The 18,694-nt window shown below is 35.3% G+C and overlaps 1 protein-coding gene across 1 annotated transcript; it reads right to left on the bottom strand.

The window, feature by feature from the left end:
- Window positions 1-632: 632 nt before the first annotated feature.
- LOC147490451 (beta-galactosidase 16-like) lies at window positions 633-4,587 on the bottom strand. The gene is made up of 10 exons (XM_086565315.1): window positions 4,348-4,587; window positions 4,127-4,275; window positions 4,018-4,032; window positions 3,744-3,917; window positions 3,458-3,567; window positions 3,182-3,292; window positions 2,947-3,048; window positions 2,489-2,634; window positions 2,024-2,375; window positions 633-683 (listed from the first exon to the last, which is right to left on the bottom strand). The coding sequence occupies exons 4-10, from the start codon at window positions 3,880-3,882 to the stop codon at window positions 633-635; spliced, it is 1,011 nt and encodes a 336-aa protein (XP_086421441.1). The 5' UTR covers window positions 3,883-3,917; window positions 4,018-4,032; window positions 4,127-4,275; window positions 4,348-4,587.
- Between the last annotated feature and the right edge of the window lie 14,107 nt (window positions 4,588-18,694).

Here is an 18,694-nt window from a genome sequence, read left to right as displayed (position 1 = left end):
CAAAACACACACAAAAAAAAGTTATTCAACAAGTAGAACCCAAATGTATTTGTATTTCTAACACTTATAAGCACATGCACCTTCGTTAACATGTTTATAATTTTATATGCTTGCATGCAAAAGGGATCAAACTTCGCCCCTAACTCTCACTAAGGAAATTGAGTTTGCAACCTTCCAATAAAACACCTTGATACTTCTATTAAGGTATCTTCTCAAAAACAATTATACCATCTATCAAGTCTTTTAATCCATATTATCAAGCATAATAAGCTCTTTCTATATCATGCTTTACTAAAACAATGTAAGATCGGAGATGGCATTATCCTACATATGACATATGGCAATGTGGAAAACAACAATATAGTCTAAACTTAACACTTGTCGGTTTTCACTAAAAGATGAAATATGGAAATCGTAAAACAAACAAAACAATATCTGACATATACCAAGATAATTTGCACGAACATCGGAAAATCAAACAATAGCATACCAAACCCTTCGGATACAATTTCAAGCTCCGTGAGTGCCCAACCGCCCAGTTATCTCTCTCAAGAGCTAGAGTTTGATAGCCACCTCGCTATACTTGCCACTTGTGAATCCCCACGCTACTTCCTCCGTCACCTCCCATTCCACTACCACCCCCTCGGCGGGTTATTCCACTGGACCGAAAGAGTTTGCAAAATCTGCAATAGAAGATGCATGAGAATTAATCTCAATTTCAACAGAGCAAGGGAAGACAAAGATGAATGGTGCACAATGGCAGTTTTAAACTCAACACTCCACTGACACTTTACACCAAAAAGATTTATGCAGTCTCTATCCAACTCGACAATTGCATATTCCCCAAAACAACAAAAAATTTCTAAGATTAACATTCTTATCTAATGTTTGAAATTTCTCATACATTCTCGAATGGTGTAATGCGTGGCACTTTATATATGTGTACAGGCCTTTCTAGAAGAGTGGCATATCAAGTAGGCAGGTCAGTGAATCTCTAAAGCTCCATTACTCAAAGGATGGACGACGGATACATAAAGCTCCAAGACATTATATTACAACAAACCCACCATGCATATTAAATATCGATAAGTCTGCGAAAACTATTTATCAAAGAAAAGATCGAGTAGACCACAAATAACAAAATTAGAAACAATTATATTTGGCGTTAAAATTGAATTAGACACGCCAATATCTAATAGAATTGAAATAAAAATAGACTCGGAATGACCACATGGCTAAAATTTCAACAAAAAGATTCTCTTTTTCTATTTTGGTTAAAGAAAACACTTTAATGACGAAGAAAGGATTAATGGACAACTGGCTAAGCTAGCACCCGGTGGTGACAACTTGAAAGCAATGTTCGACAAACTTTATGCAGCTACACTGCAATGAGGGCATCACATGGATTCTTAACATAAAATGGCTATTGAGTAGATAAGGCCTAACTTGGGTGAATGTTGCTCTTGCTTTTGATATCCTAATCATCATATCATTGTTATTTCACTAAGGGACAAGATTATCATTTATCGGCCAATCAATACAACAACATAGAGTCATAGACTGCCTAAAAATTCCAAGATAGACGCGATCACAGCAGTGACATTCACTTGGCATATGTATTGTCATCTCCCTTTGCCCCAATTTATCGGAAATATATGTAATATATCCCTCTCACATTTTACACTCTCCCTATCATGTTACCACCCTATCCTTTATATTTCTTGTACTTCATTTGGTAGATTTCTTGGAAAGTCAGATTTCCACCGGGGAAAAAAAAACAAAACATACACATATTATGTCTTGAATTTATAGCCAACACTAAGCCAACACATATTATATAAAGTGCCACGCACACTGAGATTATTGCAACAAAATTTAAGTGAGAGTAGACAAATGGCAATTTAAAACTAAGTACATTGAAAATTAATCAAAGTTAAGTATATGTAATTCACTTCACGGAGAAGTGGAGAACTAAAATGACAAAAGTAAAAGGAAGATGAAAAGAGGAAGAAAGGTGGCTCACCGCTTCCACAACTCTTCTGGTATTAGATGAGTGACAGCTTCCAGTAGCATAATGTGTGCAATCGCCGAGTGGGTTTCCATAGCTTGCAAATACTATCTTCGAAATGGTCTTTCCTGAAGGGCATTCAAGTTGAACACTTGGTCTCCGAGCAGGTGGACTTTGGTGTCTTCTACCACTTCTCGCAATTAGTCCCCATGTACTAAGCTGGGGAGGATAGGAGCTAGAAACCCGTCCGCATACTTTATTGTTTGAAATGGTATCTACTGATATCTGTAAAGGGTTCCCACTGATTTCCTCAATGAGAACTAAGAGGTTTCCTGTAGGTTTGAGGAAGGATCGAGGTACGTGGTACCTAAGGCAAGATATGACGTAATAAGTAACACAGTCATAGTTCATGTGCGTTTATCGAGTTGTATGCGAGGCACATATCTATAATAAATATCAAGGTAGAAAGAAGAATCGTACGATGTTTGTGATGGAACGCCTTTTGGACTGTAAAATGAGGACCAGTAACGACCAATGCTCTGCCCGTTGATCCATGCTTCACCTTTCCCCATTGAAGCAAGGTTTAAAACAACAGGGTCATCTCCTTGAGGTGCATCAAATGTTGCCTGCACATAAATGACAAATAAAATTCTCATTTCGCTGGAACGTAAATGGATGAACAATAAAATACTACACAATATCCGTTTCCTACAAACTTGTCCTGTTTTTACTTTATAAAAGGTAGAGCTTTTCGCGTTAATCTTTTGAGTGCAACAGTAAACGTGCTATGTAAATGACTGAAGCTCCTTTCCAAGCTGTGTCTTGTTACAATTTTGCGTGCCATGTGTTAGACTGGGTGATTATATTGACAAAATGAAATTTTTACCACTTCACTCATATGTTATTCTGAATTGTGATCTTTCAAACTTTCAGATTACCTTATACCATGTGAGGGGTGAAGAGCTCACAATGCTGTTCCATTGAACTTTACTCGATCCTTGATAAGTATATATTTGTAACTCCTCCCCTAGTAGCCCAACCTAATTGCAATAGACAAATGAATGCTTAGTACAAATAATGATCAAGCTCGTAATTTCAGAATAGATAAGGGATCATAGTTTCTTCAAAAGTACAGATCCTACTAGAAAGCTTTTCTTAGCTAGAATTACACACCTGATATCCCCATACACTCTTGCTTAAATCCTGAGGTGGTCCTTGTCCAGTGCCTTGAATCGTCACTCCACGTATTCCAACAACCCTTCTCTCAAGGTATGCTCCAGAGTCCTTCACATTGTAATCATTGTTAGTTTATTCTGCCGATACATTATAGTATACAAACTGGAAAAGAAAAAGTAATGAAGAAATCGAAATATGATAGAGTTTGATATCAAGAAGTACAAAATTTTAACTATGAAAGAGGAACTGGAATAGATGGAATGGAATCAGTACCGGTAATCCAACCATTACACTTAGCAAGGTAATATTGTTTGTCCCATTACTTAGTGAGATCTGTTGATTAAGACTGAAATTCTTAGCACCAGGATTTCCATGAGCATTTCCTGTAGGACAAAAAACAACAAATGTTGAATGTAAGAATGTGAAAACCCTAATCCTTAATTATGCTAGCTTGAGTTAGCAGATGGATCACTTGCCCAAAAGAAACTTAATGTCTGAGGAGCTTCTTTTATTTCAAGCTTTTAATCTTATAATAAAAAATGAGTGTTTGAAGACCTGCCTATATATATGTTGTTGATGAAAGTATGCACCACATGTCCAAGAGAGTATATGTTAATAGCAGACTGCGCATCTGTAGACTTATGGTCAAAGCTGTAGGTATACCAAAGATAATCAGATGCATCTTTAGTCGTACCCATCTGCTCTGGTAAAGAACTTGCTCTTGATGGTGTATCTGCAAAGTTAGGAACAATTTCCTTGTATATTTGCCATTTTTCAGCAGCATCTAACTTTTTGCTTGATACTACAGACCTTGTACCGTATTGTGCACTTACCTATTGTTGATAGGCCTGAAAATTTTCAATCCAACAATTATCTTATTTAGTTAGTCTCTGCAGAACAAAGAAAGATGAAAGACAGATTAAGGGAGAAAACAAATCTAACCTCCACATTTGCCATGGATAACTTGTCAAGGTCGTTAAAGGCCCCTTTGCTGATTGTTTGAGCAATTTTAGTCCCAGCTTTATCAGTTGCAGAGACGGGCAGAAGAACCGGTAACAGAAGCAGACCGGATAAAGTCAATATCCCTAGAACTGAAATGTAAAGTTGTGAGAATCAGAAAAAGATATGCATTTCATATCACAAAGATCAAATTCAACGGGTACCTGACCCCTTTGTGCAGATGTGGTTAATGTCAAGAGATGCAGTCTTAGCAGCCAAACGAACTAAATGTTGTCTCTTTACAGAAAATATGGCTATATCAATTGGGAGAGATAGATGTAGAAGAAGTGGGGTTTTGCAGAAAATGCAGACCGAATTTTGTTGGTAAAAAAATTATCAGAAACAGTAGAGATGGGAGAGAAGGGAGAAGAGACGGTTCGTATTAGCTGATTAAATGAAACTCTTATTAAATAACCCAATTATTACTAATAATTAATAAATGACATTTATTTATAGTAATGCGTACAGTTGAGTATTGCGTGGATTTGGTTTTATAATATATTCCCACATGAAAAGACTGATTGACCCTATTTAAAAGTGTTAAACAATAATTTTATTTAAAGACAATATTGGTACTGAAAATTTATAAACACATCAAAAGACAAAATAGTCCTCATTAATAAATAGGTAAGCATCTGATTTTATTATTCATCAAGGGTATTATGCGTCAGAAAAAGTCCCGGATGAATTTAAGAGGCCATGATCATTATAGGCTAGTAGAGATATATAGATAGATATAGATATCAATATCAAAGAAATTGATTCTCTTCCCAGTTTGTTTTCTTTTCCATTTGTATTAACCCCTTGAGATGGGTTTGACACATATTCAACGTTGTTTTTGAGAGCAGGTATTGGTTTGGCTAGGATTAGTTATGTGTTTAACTACATTAATTTAATTAAATTATAGTCTTATCCATGATGATCATGTTGTTCGGCCACAGCCTACTGTGGATTCCAGATAGATCATGTATGAAATAGATTTAAATAAAAGAATTTGTTTACGAATTGAACCAAAGAAATACGAAAAAATAGCTAAAGTGGGTAACAACGTACTTTCTCTGAAACTTCAATTGGGGTAGCGTACTTTTATTTTTCTCATCAATTTGGGTAACATACTTATTAAATTCGTCAATCAGGATAATCTATTAATCTGCTGTTCAAATCATAGTTAGGTATAATTTTTTATTTCTCTATAAATATTTTAATTTAATTGATTTCGCCACCTCATGTTTCTATTGACAACTCAATTAAATGTGAACGCCTTGGCCTTTGGAGAATGAGGAGAGCATGTGAGTTCGTCGTCGCCTTCAACCTTACGAAATTAAACCATAGAAGTCCATATATAAAACCAGTAACCTTCCCCACCTAAAAAAAAAGAGAGCGAACTTGTAGAACTTCAAAATTAAAGCTCTTTGATTGACAAATATTGGAAAGGTCGGGCTAGTCGGCACCTGCAAATTCACCAGCCTTGATGCTGAGTTAAATTAGATTCTGACTGCTAACATAATGGGGAGGACTTTTCCCAGATCTATAAAGCCCACTAGTGTTTTTCTTAATAGAAATTAGTGTTTATAAAATAATAATAATAATAATAAATAAAATAACGCATTTTGGTTAATATTTCTCTTTCAAGTGAACTGTATAAAAAAAAAATTATCACCAATTGTTTAAGTAGTTTTGATGGTATGGTTTCGCACCATTTCAATAAATTAAGAGGTCAATAAATTAAGGTATTCATTACTGCCGAACCCATATTGTGTTGGGCAGACCCCTAAAACAAAAACAATTATTACAAATGTGTCATTGACTCCAAAAGTTGTTTTGTGTTGGGCACCTCCCAAACCAACGTGAATTTCACTTGTTGCAACCTTTTCAGCCTTTTTCTTCTCTTCTTTTCTATTCTCTTCTCTTTCACCATCCTAAACCTTAAACCATAAAGAAAACTATATCCTAACACTAACACTAAACACTAGGGCTGAATATACATGTGTACAGGGCTAAATATATGGTTGAATGAGAAAATTCGAACACCCTAGGCTTAAACGACCCGGCTAGGTCGTTCGTTGTGCATACCAAACGGTCTGGTCACACCGTCTGGACTGAGTCCAAAACGATGTGTCCATGTCGTTTGGGATTTGGACTTAGAAAAAAACTTACGTTTGTAGTCACACCGTTTGGAGTAAGTCCCCAACGATATGGCCACACCGTTTGGACGAAATCCCAATCGGTGTTGCCATATTGTTTGGGATTTTAACTTGGAAAAAACATAAAGTTCTGTTTTTTGGCCTCTTTACCGATGTGTCCATGTTGTTTGGGACTTAGTACAAACGGTGTGGCCATGTTGTTTGAACTGAAATTTGGCGAAGTTCGGATTGTTTTTTCTTAACTTCCATATCTTCAAACACGCAAAATACCAAAAATCAAAGTACAAGTGATTCAAATAATTCATTCCCGTATCATTCCCAAAAATCAAAGTGTGTCAGAATTTGGAATTGTTAGAATTTGGAGATGAAGGATATCGAGACGGAGAAATAGTATCAAGGTTGCCTCTTTCAATCAAAACAAAGAAATCTAGAGTTCAATCGAGCGGTAATCGAAATTGAGGTTTTGAGCGGTAATCAAAATCGAGCGGTTCTCGGGTTTTGAGTTTTGAGTTTTGAGTTTTTGATCGAGCAGAAAAATCGAAATCGAGGGATTTATTGGAGACGAAGGGTGATTGCCGGTTTCTCGCGTGTTTTGGTTGGGGGGTGTATTGTTGCAGGTTGTACCCAACCTGATAGGCGGACCCGACCTAACTTCGGCCCAACTTCGAGTGCATGAACACAAATCGAGTCCAGCGATATGGGACTCTAAATTAACTATTGTTAACTTGATTTACCTTCGGGGAATTGCATGATCTACTTAAATTAAGATGTGATGATCTACTTAAATTAAGATGTGATGTGTTGCAAGGAGCTGATGATTATCTCAGGCATTGTAAATGTCTAAAATTATCCTAAATGGATTATTTATACATTACACCAGTAATATAAATCTTAGCTCTTAAGTTAGGATGAAGAAGGGGATGGTTGTTAATGGTGGAAATAGCTAATCTTCGTAAGGTAGAAAATGCCTACGTATTCAGTTTAGGGGATTTGTCCTCTGGAGATTGGAATCAAGCCAACGTAGTTCTACGAGATGACTTTTATAATCAGTTGGCGTGCGTATCTAAGGACACACGTATCTAATGAGTACAAATGTGTGGTTGGGATGAGAAGTAAGTTCATGCATAGCACGTGTATAGTAGTTGTGTAGACGTTTAAGTTGTCTGATATGGCATAGGGTGTAATGATGGTGAGAACACCGTAATGATGATAGGTGGCTGTAATGGTCTGAGTATTACGATGTGAGTGGGGTTAAGGATAATGATAATGATTATGCGGATAAGATCGAGCTGATGTCACGAGCCAAAGTCGAGTGACAAGTTGTTGATGATAAGTCGCTTGCGTAAGAGTCGATGTTTGTGTAAGAGTGTAAGAGTCGTTACTTGTGTGCGCATCACTACGTGCGTGGTAGGATGTCCCTTACAGGCATTATGAATCTCATCTCGCCGTATAACTCCTATAGCCTAATTTTGAATTTTGATTAGCTTACAGTTTTATATATGAGAGTATAGTGTTTACTGGCCATGTCATCTTTTCAATATGATCGATATATAACCTCCCTAACGTCGAGAAAATCAAGACTTGATCCAATGTCATTTATGAGCAATGAGCCCATTCATGCACCTGTGGTGACGGAAGTTACAAAAAAATGTAACTTTGCCACAAAGTTTTGATCGAGACCTTCAAAGTTTATTATTTTGGGTGTGGGAATCTCGGCTAGTGAGACTGGGGAAAAGGTGGGAACTTTTGCTCTTGCATACGCTGTACACAAGGTTGCATCTCCAATTAGGTTCCCTTCTACAGTAGCTCTCACTCTAATTGCTGCAGGCTGGATCCGAAAGAAAAACCAAAGAGCTTGGATCGGAAAGAAAAACCAAAGAGCAGTAATTTGTATAGAATAAACATTTACTCATATAACCCAAAATAAGTGAAGTACTATACAAAATTCCATTTCCATCTCCATTTTTTAGTGTCCTGTGCAACAGCATGCAAGAGCAACAACTAACATATACCTGATTGAAGTTGTGGACATGCAATTCAATTTACATTAAAAATAATGTAACTGCTACCACTCTTCACAAATTACACAAAATATAAAATATATCTTGGGACTAAAACACCTTTTCTCTCCACGTTTTGCAATGTGCCAGTACACCAAAATAATGAACCCTCAAAATTTTTGTTCGTTATTTACAAAAAATCATATCTTTAATCTTCACATGAACTTCAAAATGGCAATCCCATCTTTTCAATATTTATAGCTTCCTTTGCACAAGAACGCTCAACTCATTGTTGTATAGTCCGTGAAATTCAACTTCTTGCGTGGTAATAATGCTGGCTTTCCCGTATTAAATATCTCCTAGATGTTGATTCAATAAAAAGAGTTAAGTGAACGATAATGTCGAACGGAATAGTAGCATATTAATTTACACTATAAATTGTCAACTTGTTACCTTGTTAAACTCAAACCCAACGGTACTAGGAAATGATTGCATATTGTTACGAATCAATGGATGTGGCATACTGTTAAGAATTGATGGTTGCATACTTGCGGTGTCCCCATCATTAGTTGAACAAATAAACTTTAAAACCAGTAGGTAGACGAGACTCGAAGCCATGAAATCTAGGATCCTATATAAAACCAAATAGTATTAACTGAAAAATGATAGGATTAAACCAAATACGGACACTTGAGATTGTAAATATCAAAATAATTAATTACCCGTTGTAGCAATTGTGTAAAGGTTGGATATGAGGCGTCAGCAATTTCTAAAGCAGGAGCACTAGAACACTGTAAAAAAATCAGTAGTATAAGACGCTCAAAATAACTCAAGTATCGACAATTCAAATTAGAAAAAGTCTAGCATTGGCCATTAAGTCACCTGCTGTAGCAATTGAGTAAAAGTTGGGCAGGAAGTATCCCCAGTATTTATTGGATAGACTTAAAATCCCATGGATTGGCTAGCTATGTGGAATGTGAGGCATATTGGGGTCTAAACTAGGAACATGGCGAGCATCTAAGCCATGTGGAAAGCCAGTCAGATTGTGGTGCAAACCATGAATATAGTTAGCTTCGAAGCCATGTGGAATTTAAGGCATATTATCGTTCTTGACACATTCAAGATTTCTTGAGAAAACTTCTGGTGCATTGCCTACATCCTTGACTGGTAACTTTTATGCATCCCCTGAAATCAAATAATAACTCTATTTAACTTGCATGAGAATATAAATCCATCAATGGACAAGAATAATTAATTAAACAACATTTTCTCGTACTAGTTTGCTTCTTTTTGGGTGGTACTTCAAGACAATTCTTTAGTCTATTCTTTGGTCGACCTTTCTCACATCCTTCTGCAACAATCAAATGCTCTTCAGCCAACCGGGTTGAATCCTTTGATCTCATAGTATTTGTGGAGGCATCTTGACTAGCTTTTATAGCATATTCAATTTTTTTCAAAGCATCCTCCAATGCAAGCTTAGCCACCGAGTGTGCATTTTCACTAATTGAGCCCTTGACAACACAATTAGTAGCCATATGACAAAGTTCATTGTACCTCAAAGCATAGCTAGTAATTCGCCGAATTATTCGCGAATTATTTGCGAATAATAAGGTTTGGCGAATAAAACGAATAAGTCGGCGAATTTTTGAATGATGCGGTTTAATTTACGAATTGGTTGGGCCGGGCATATAATTGCTGAATTATAATGTCCGAATCTTTGAAATTCAAAAAAACGAGCCGGGCCTTAGTTGGAACCAAAAATAAATGTGTTAGTAATAGTAAGTAGAACAAAAAATTTGACATTTGTATTATTTTTTCATGAATAAAATTGTAAAAATAAAAATAAAAACATTATGTACTTATATATCAAAGTTTTAAATGTAAAATATATAGCCGAATTTTAAAGGAATGCATTCGTATTATACCCGTTTAAAACACGTATATAGTATTTTTACTGTTAGAGTTTTATTGGACCGAATATTTAAAAGTATTATTGTTGAAAATTTTGAATCTCAGGCGAATAATTGCCGTATCGAACTTTTGCCGTCCACAGATTTACTAGCTATGCCTCAAAGATGTGCCTGCATTGCAATCAACATGAATTGGGTTTCCACTTCTGTCTATGACAATGCCCACTTTTAGCATCTTTTGTCCACCTCTTCAAAATATATTGGATTGGGATCTCATGAATATTCCAATGATAAAACACCTTGATAATATGACAATAAATGATTCCAGCAAATTCAAACTTCTTGCAACTACATACAACATGACAATTTAAGCGATCAAATTGAACAATACAGTTTCTCCTCTCCTCTTGGGTAACTTTGTACTTATATATATACCCCATCATTTACATCACGACCTACAAGCTTGCACAGAAGATGCGCTTTATATTCCTCCTCAAACATTTTATATATGGCATATGTATAAGAATCAGCTGCTTGCTTTAACATTGTTGCAGGCGCTAACAATTTCGGCATTGACTTAACCGCTTTGAAATCACTAACTAATTCTGTATGGCGTCGCTTTGCAAGTGCTTTCTCGTATCGATTAACAAACTCCGTCAAACTATATTTTCTCTTCACAAATTTCTTTAAAAAATTATTAATGCTTTCACTACATTGTGTAGTAGTCATATATGCACAAAAAGTATCTCGACCATATACCAATATATGCCCATTTTTTGTGTACCTTATATAGGCTAACCAACCAATCATTTTTTACCAAATCAAAGTCTTCCAACATCTTATTCCATCTACTTTTGAATTTGATCTTCTAATGTTTCAAAATTATATATACACCTCTTCAAAGTACGTCTTGGTGAAGCCGTGTACCTTAATTATATACATGAGAGAGATGTTTAGCACCATTGAGAAATATGTGCCATAAACAAAGTCTATGGTTTGTTTTTGGAACTGGAAAAACTTGTGCGATGGCTTTTGCCATTGATCTCCAGATATGTTTGTTGGTAGTTGTATAAAAATGAGATCTAATTTGTGATTGATTGGAATGCATTCTTAAAAGTTGAAACTTTTAACTTTTGGTTGTTGGTTATGCTTGTTCAGCCCTTCTAAATAACTTCAACTGCTTGTTATTCAAATAAGTTTATCTAGTATGTGGGCATGTTTATTTGTTTGTATTTGTATTAAAGAGGGATGTATTTTAGGTTTGGTTAAATTGGCTATTTGGTACAAGTAGGGATTTTGCTTGTTGGCTGTGCTTGTTTGCATGTATACTTTGGAAGTTTTTCCAGAAAGCTAGATTGAGTTGTAATGAGGCCAGGGAGTTAGTTAGGAGGAAGGTTCTCCATACCAATCTGCACTTCATCTAGCTGTTGGTTTAATTTACTCCCCCTCTGGGTGTTGGCATGAAAAAACCACCATTGAGGTAATATTATTCCCTTGTATTCTAGCGTCAGACACATCACACATCAATGTGGTCTAGTGTCTTGGTATTCAGGAGGATGTCTGCTCGAAAAGTTGTATGTCGGGCAGTATGATTATATTCCTCAATCAACCTTTTTGGGCTTCACTCACCTTTGTCGTAAGTGAGTACTTGATTGGTTAAACTGGCAGTGCATGTTTTGGTGGGAGGATCAGACTAATAAAAAACATTCAAATAAACAATGTTTTTGTTACTTTTATTTTTGCCCTTAAAAGGGACAACGTGTCTTTGAATGTTTGATGGGTTAATGAGACTAAAACAAATAGCCAAAGGCCCAAAGCCCAATCGGTCAATTTGTATAATTCTAATCACCCATAACAAAAACCCGTAAGCTTTCTCTCCTTTCTTTCACTCTCAATTCTTAAACAAGCGTCAGAACTCAACCAAAACAAAAAACAAAAAACAAAAAACAAATTCAGAAAGGACTTTCTCTCATTTCTTTCACTCTCAATTCTTAAACAAGCGTCTGAACTCAACCCCAAAAAAAAAAACAAAAAACAAATTCAGAAATGACTTGCGATGCAACTTGTTGCGCGCTTGTCCTAATTATATGAAAAACACGTTATCATTATCAATAAAATTTCTACTTAAAAAAAATAAAAACAAAAACAAAACAAAACAAAACAAAACAAGATAATTTTTTACTTTCAATATTAATATTTTATAGTTTTCTCCACGTGATAGTAGAGTTATATAGACTTATATATAGCATTATATAAAGTTAACAATTTGTTAAATTGTTGTAGACTTGTGGACTAGATTATATATATGCAATTTTTATTTATTTATTTATTTTTTGTCAAAAGATCTAAACAATAAAGATCAATAAAATTATGTATTTATTTAAATTAACAAAACTAGGTTGGGCAAGGGGCAGCCCTAAGGACAGTCCGCACAGCGGGCGGATGGGGTCTTCAAAGTTTAGCACGAAAAAAGGCCCCAAACTTTAAGTCCATTTGACACACCATTACCACCATTACCATGTTTAACAGCTCAAACTTGTTTAATAATAGCATTACTAACTATAGTAATCCACCTTCAAATCCAAAATTTCTTAAATTTTAATTTTTTCGGTTTAAAATTAGCCCCTACTTTAGGAACTCGACTAGGGCTCCCTTCAACAAGGCCGCCCCTTGTTGGGCCCCCAAGCGTCAAGGTCTTCGAATCGATCTATGATTATAACATCTGAAGCCCGCCCATTTAGCAATGCTTGCAGCCAAGGAGGAGAGGAGTGTAGCCGTGTAGGAAATGGGTCCCATGGGCCTAATTTCCTTTAAAAGTCCTAAACGGGTTAGGACTTCCAATAATATATATACTTGCGTTATAAGAATGTTCAACCAAAGAAACTTTGTCTTTTCCAGCATATATATATATATATATATATATATATATATGGTAATTCTGTTCAGAAGAATGCGTAACGAAAGTGCTCTTCTGATAATGCAGCAAGATGAAAACATTGTGGTCGGAGTTTTGTTTGGGGAAGTAGACAAAACAAGAAAGCTGGCCATGCCTCATTGAAGCTCGACTCTTATGGTAACCTTGATCTTGTCAATTGGAACAATTTGGTAATCAAGAACTTGTACAAGGGGCAGGAACAATATGATAGCACCCTAGTATACCGGGCGTCCTTAGGCACGGATGGAATTTTTCGTTTATATAGGAAGAGAATTGGTGGTGATGATGAAAAATCAGTTGTACTTTGGGAATCTAGTCGACCTCGAGTGCCCTTTTCTGGTCTGAATCGTTCTCTAATCATCCTAGTGGTGATTGGTGGTTTGGCAATAAACGCGGTGGCGATTGTTATTGTTGAAAAAGAAGAAAAATAAAAAGGAAAAACAACCACCAAAGAGGAAAAGCCAATTCTACCATGTTGGATTCCAGAGCGATTATCTTTTTCCTAATAGTAGATTTCATGTTTTTATTTTTATTTTTGCTACTCATAAACATTTACTTTTACACTGTTGTGTGCAGTCATTTATTTTATCTAATGGAAATTTCTCTTCCTTTTGGAGTTTTGGTTTCCAATGAATTAAACATGAAACACCTATACATTTAAATGGACAATTGTTATTGGCAATGTAACAAATTAAACCAACCAACTTAGTAGTGTATTTACCCATAAGAAACAAATCTATCAAAATTATATTCCGAAATATGTTTAAAAAAACTATAGGAAAAACCGAAAAAGGAGAAACAGCCAAAAATTTCGTAGCCTTTTCATTTTGACGATATTACCCATCTTAAACAAACCAATACAAAAATTAACCGTAGTCATTTTCGTACATTTGATAACAGTAGTCTATTCTCTCAAAACTTATCGCCGAAGTATTATTCAACCCCTACAATTATTGATGATCTATTGCTTCAAAGGCATCTTCAAAACTTGTAGTTCATTCTGTATTACATTTGTTTGAAAATACCCATATATCTTATTTTAATTATTAATACTTGTTGAATTTATGGGTAGTAGCATTTAGCAATGAGTTAATGATATGAATGTATAATGATGTTGATCTCATGAGACCATTTTATGAACCCATATGATCAAGTGATAGACAAGTTCAATGTTAGTTTTGTGTTCTTCAGAATAAGCATTGTTTCACCAATTTCTTTCCACCGTAGTTATTAGCCATGGCTAGATCGTTTTGGGGTAAGAGTGACACAATCATTTTTAAAAAACTTAGTATAGCGCTGGTTCTCCTGGGTGTTGGCGTATGCACTGTTACCAATGTCAGTGTCAATGGAAAAGGATTCCTTTCAGCGTTTATTGCAGTTTGGAGCACTTCATTTCTACAGTATGTAAGTTACCCTTTCTGATTTATACCTCAAGTGTTTCTTAGTTCCAAAACTTACTTAAGAGGTGAAGGATAACATAAGAATCATGGTCGCACAGCTTAAGAATGGATTTGTCACAAAACCACAAACTTCAGTGTTGGGAATCGGGAGCACACACATTTAGAAATTTAAGTCGGCCCTCAGCGAAATAGTTAACCTATGTAAACAAACAGAAGCCATGTGAAAGATTAGATTCTTAACTCTGTAAAGAAGACTTGTAGCTGGAAACTTTGGAACTGATCCGATAGTCCAACAAATTAGATGGCGTAAAATAATTTCTTGAAATAACCCAGTAATTCAACAATCATAACAACTTGATAAGAAACGACTTCGTTCATGGACAATGTACACCAAAAAAGGTGTATTAACACCTGATTCTGTAATTCTTAGTCTATAGCAAGGGGCAGCGAATTTGGAAAACAGATACTACTATGTTTTATAAAAGCAAAACGATAGTTGTCAATGCAACAAAAGTAGATTGTCTGGTCCGTTTTTCTGAATGACCAAAATTGCTTGAATAGTTATACTCTAGCTGAGACATCTATTTAGATTGATCTGTCGTAGTGATTCTGTTAATGTTGTCTCTGTAGTATGTTCATTACCTTCAGAGGAAGTATTCACTTGGGTCATTCACCCTACTGGGCCACACTGCCCCTTCCCAGGCTGCATCACTACTCCTGCTGGGGCCTTTCTTGGATTTCTGGTTGACAAACAAACGAGTTGACAACTACAACTATACGGTTACATCTAATGTAAGTGCTGCGTTGGTTTAGTAATTGAAATTTCTGTAAATTAGTACTACTTAACATGTTTAAATATTTTAGAGTCACATTTGGCACATCAAGTCAGACACATGCATCTTCGTCTTCTGGAATATTTTCTAATTCTTTTATTTTTCTGTATGTGGAATTGTGGACTTGTGTCCATTATTCATGCCCATATTGAAGTATAAATGTTTGTTGTCCAACAAGACCAGAATATGTGAAATAATGACTACTGACCATATTTTGTCTGATTCTATATATATATATATATATATATATATATATATATATATATATATATATATATATATATATATATATATATATATATATATATAATTCTTTAAAAGTAGCTACTTAAGTTAACTTAAAATGTAAGTAAAACTTCACCTAGAAAATGAATTCAATTTTAATTTTTTGTGGATATGATATACTTAACATTAAGATCATCTCCACAAAATTTCAGCTCATTTGGAAACCTCTAACATTAGCAAAAAATGATTGCAAAAACTCGACATTTTTTTACCATTAGATTTCTTTTTAAAGGAGAGCTTGCTAAGAGAATCACAAACATTTGTAGATACTAACTTTTCCCCCTGAAAATATTGAAACCTAGCTCTTTTATCTGTGCCAGTCTCTTCCTCATGCAAAACTTCAGATTTCCTTTTTATCCTTTCTCCAGCAGTAAAGTCTTTTGAGAGTTCCAGACTACCTTTTGAACTGGCTTCCTTATACTTTTTCTTAATCTTTTTCTTATCATTCCCATATTCTCCTTCCCCAGATGTAGAGACATGATCCATAGAAGGTGAATGGACCTTCTTGAGGCATTTCCTCGGAGAGGATTCAGAGCTATCCACCATTTTTTATCTTTTAGAGCTTCTCTGATCAAAGGAGAATATCTCGGTAGAAACAAAAACTCTTTTAAGAGAGAAGTGATGAGACTTTTGGGAAATATCAGAGCATGCTTGGGAAATCTCCAAGTTTCTCTTTTTAGATACATATTCTTGAGAGAAGAGAAAGCTCTCAACTCCCAAAGTAGTATTACGAATCACATGCTTCCTAGAGCAGCCAAAACTGAGAATATCCTCATGATTTCCTAACAACTTTTCTACTAAAGGGGTCGGAGTATGGGATCATAAACCAAGGGAGCAAGTTTAGGAAGATTTAAGTTCTTCTTGTCACTGGTGTTTGGGCTTTGAAATCGGACACTTTCTGGTTTTTGGACTTAGAATGGACTGAGAGGGAATAACATATTTCGGGCCTTGAGAAGAAATGGGTCTGCCCAAACTAGAGAAAACGAAATCCATAGGAACAGGCTTTGGGTCAAAAGGTGGTGAAGATACCAGGATATCCAAAGGAGATATTAAGGAACCCATATCCATATCTGCAGCAAGGGGGATCCCCATATCCAAATCTGCCAAAGACTTAAAACTTGAGACTTCTAAAAGCCCATTGTCTATTATGTCCACGGGAGGCCCAAGGTTCATATCAACAGAGGTTTGGACCATAAAATCTGAACTATTTGCAGAGGGTCCAGAGCATATCTCCTCCAAGTGTGGTCCAGAAGAAGCTACAGGACTGCCACTTGTCACCCCAATAGAGGAAATGTGCTCACACTGAGGAACTAGATCAGAAACTGTTGCATCTCCGTTGCTGTTAGAAGTAACAGAAGAAGGATCTTCCATTAAACTATCCATCTTCGTCACCAAAACTTCAGAAATATTCACAGGAGCCTGCTCATCTGATTCCCAACTAGAGATACCTTCCATAGGAATGACTTTATCAAACTTCGGATTCCATACCAAAGTTTTCCTGGATTGAATACCGATACTAAACTTGTAAGATGGTGCTCTAAGAAACTTATTGAACGGTAGGTGATAATCTTAAAATAAAACGTTTACCTAATCTTAACTAATTATGCTATGAATAAGTTAACTATATTATTATAGGTTTAGATCAAAGTTCTACTCTCGATTATCATGCAATAACTTGAGTAAAGATTTGTTCCACTCCTAATTGCTTAGAACGTAATAATTTCACTAACTTAAACAATTCAATAATATTAATGAGAGCAATGTTTAATAAGACTAATATGTGGGAATAACTAATTAAGATATTCTAAATTATACTATGACAATTAAATACAAATATGTGAATGAGAGAAGAAGGGATTAGGGAGATTTGATATCCACCTTTATTAATCCCTAATATGCTAATATAAATTTTTATTGCAACCCTAATCTTTATGTTTTCACACAAGGTTCAATATAAATGTTAGGTCTTTTTGATTTCTAATTAGTCATGGAATATTTAACCAAGTAATAATTAACATGAGAGGAAGTTTAAACCCATTCTCATAGTGAATGAACTACCCTCTAGAATTGAAACTCTTAAAACAATAATTCTATACTAACACATCAAGTCTTCATCAAGCTTTAATCAAACCCCTCTAATGGAGGTTTAGCTATGAATCATGGGACTATCATAAATAAAAGAATAAGAATAAGAAGACATGATAGAAGAATATAATGAACTTGGATTTTATTAATGGTGGCTAGGCTAAATAACATAAACTAGGTTTACTAAAAGAATAACTAAGAGACAATAGACTAATTAACTAATGGGTGAGATTGAGAGAGAGAACCCTAATTTACAAATAAACTAAATAAGGGAGTAGCCAAGCTTTGTTTAGCCTTAACTCTCTTTATATAGGAGAGGGTTAAGTTTACAATTTCGTGCATGGGTTTTAGAGCTATGTTTTGGGCCATTAAATCAAGTCCAAAACCTAATTACTTAAGTCCAAAAAGGGTTTCTTTGCTGAAAATTACTGCAACAGTTTTTTCGTCTACTTTTACTCATCTGATTGGATCAAGGTCTAGACCATTAGAAAGCTCTTTTCAAGCCAGTCGTTTTGACATATAGTAGGCCCAATTCCAAGGTTTAAGTCCAAAGATACGGTCTGTGAAAGTTCTATTAACTTTTATACTCTATTTCTGTCTGCGTTGACTTTGACTTTTCACCTTTAATTGGGCTTTAAAAAGGCCTTTTCTCTTTGAAACTTGGGCTTTAACCATAGAACTTCTTAGCAACCAACATTTTCTCCTTTCTCTTGATATTTCTTCACATAATTGATTCCAAGACTTGAAATATACAAAAGTACGTAAACAGTACTAACTTTTATTTATTATAAACATAATTGGTCTATATGAAATGTTATTAAGGGTTAAAACTACAGTTTTGGGCTCTTATCAGTAGGATAGTTGTGTAACCCTTGGTTTCTTAACACCTTGCGAGAAGAACATAGGATGATGAATGAAG

Source organism: Coptis chinensis, chromosome 6 (assembly GCF_015680905.1).
Source record: "Coptis chinensis isolate HL-2020 chromosome 6, ASM1568090v1, whole genome shotgun sequence".
Taxonomy (NCBI): Eukaryota; Viridiplantae; Streptophyta; class Magnoliopsida; order Ranunculales; family Ranunculaceae; genus Coptis; species Coptis chinensis.
Note: the sequence above shows the minus strand (reverse complement) of the source record. Positions and strands in the feature narration are given on the sequence as shown.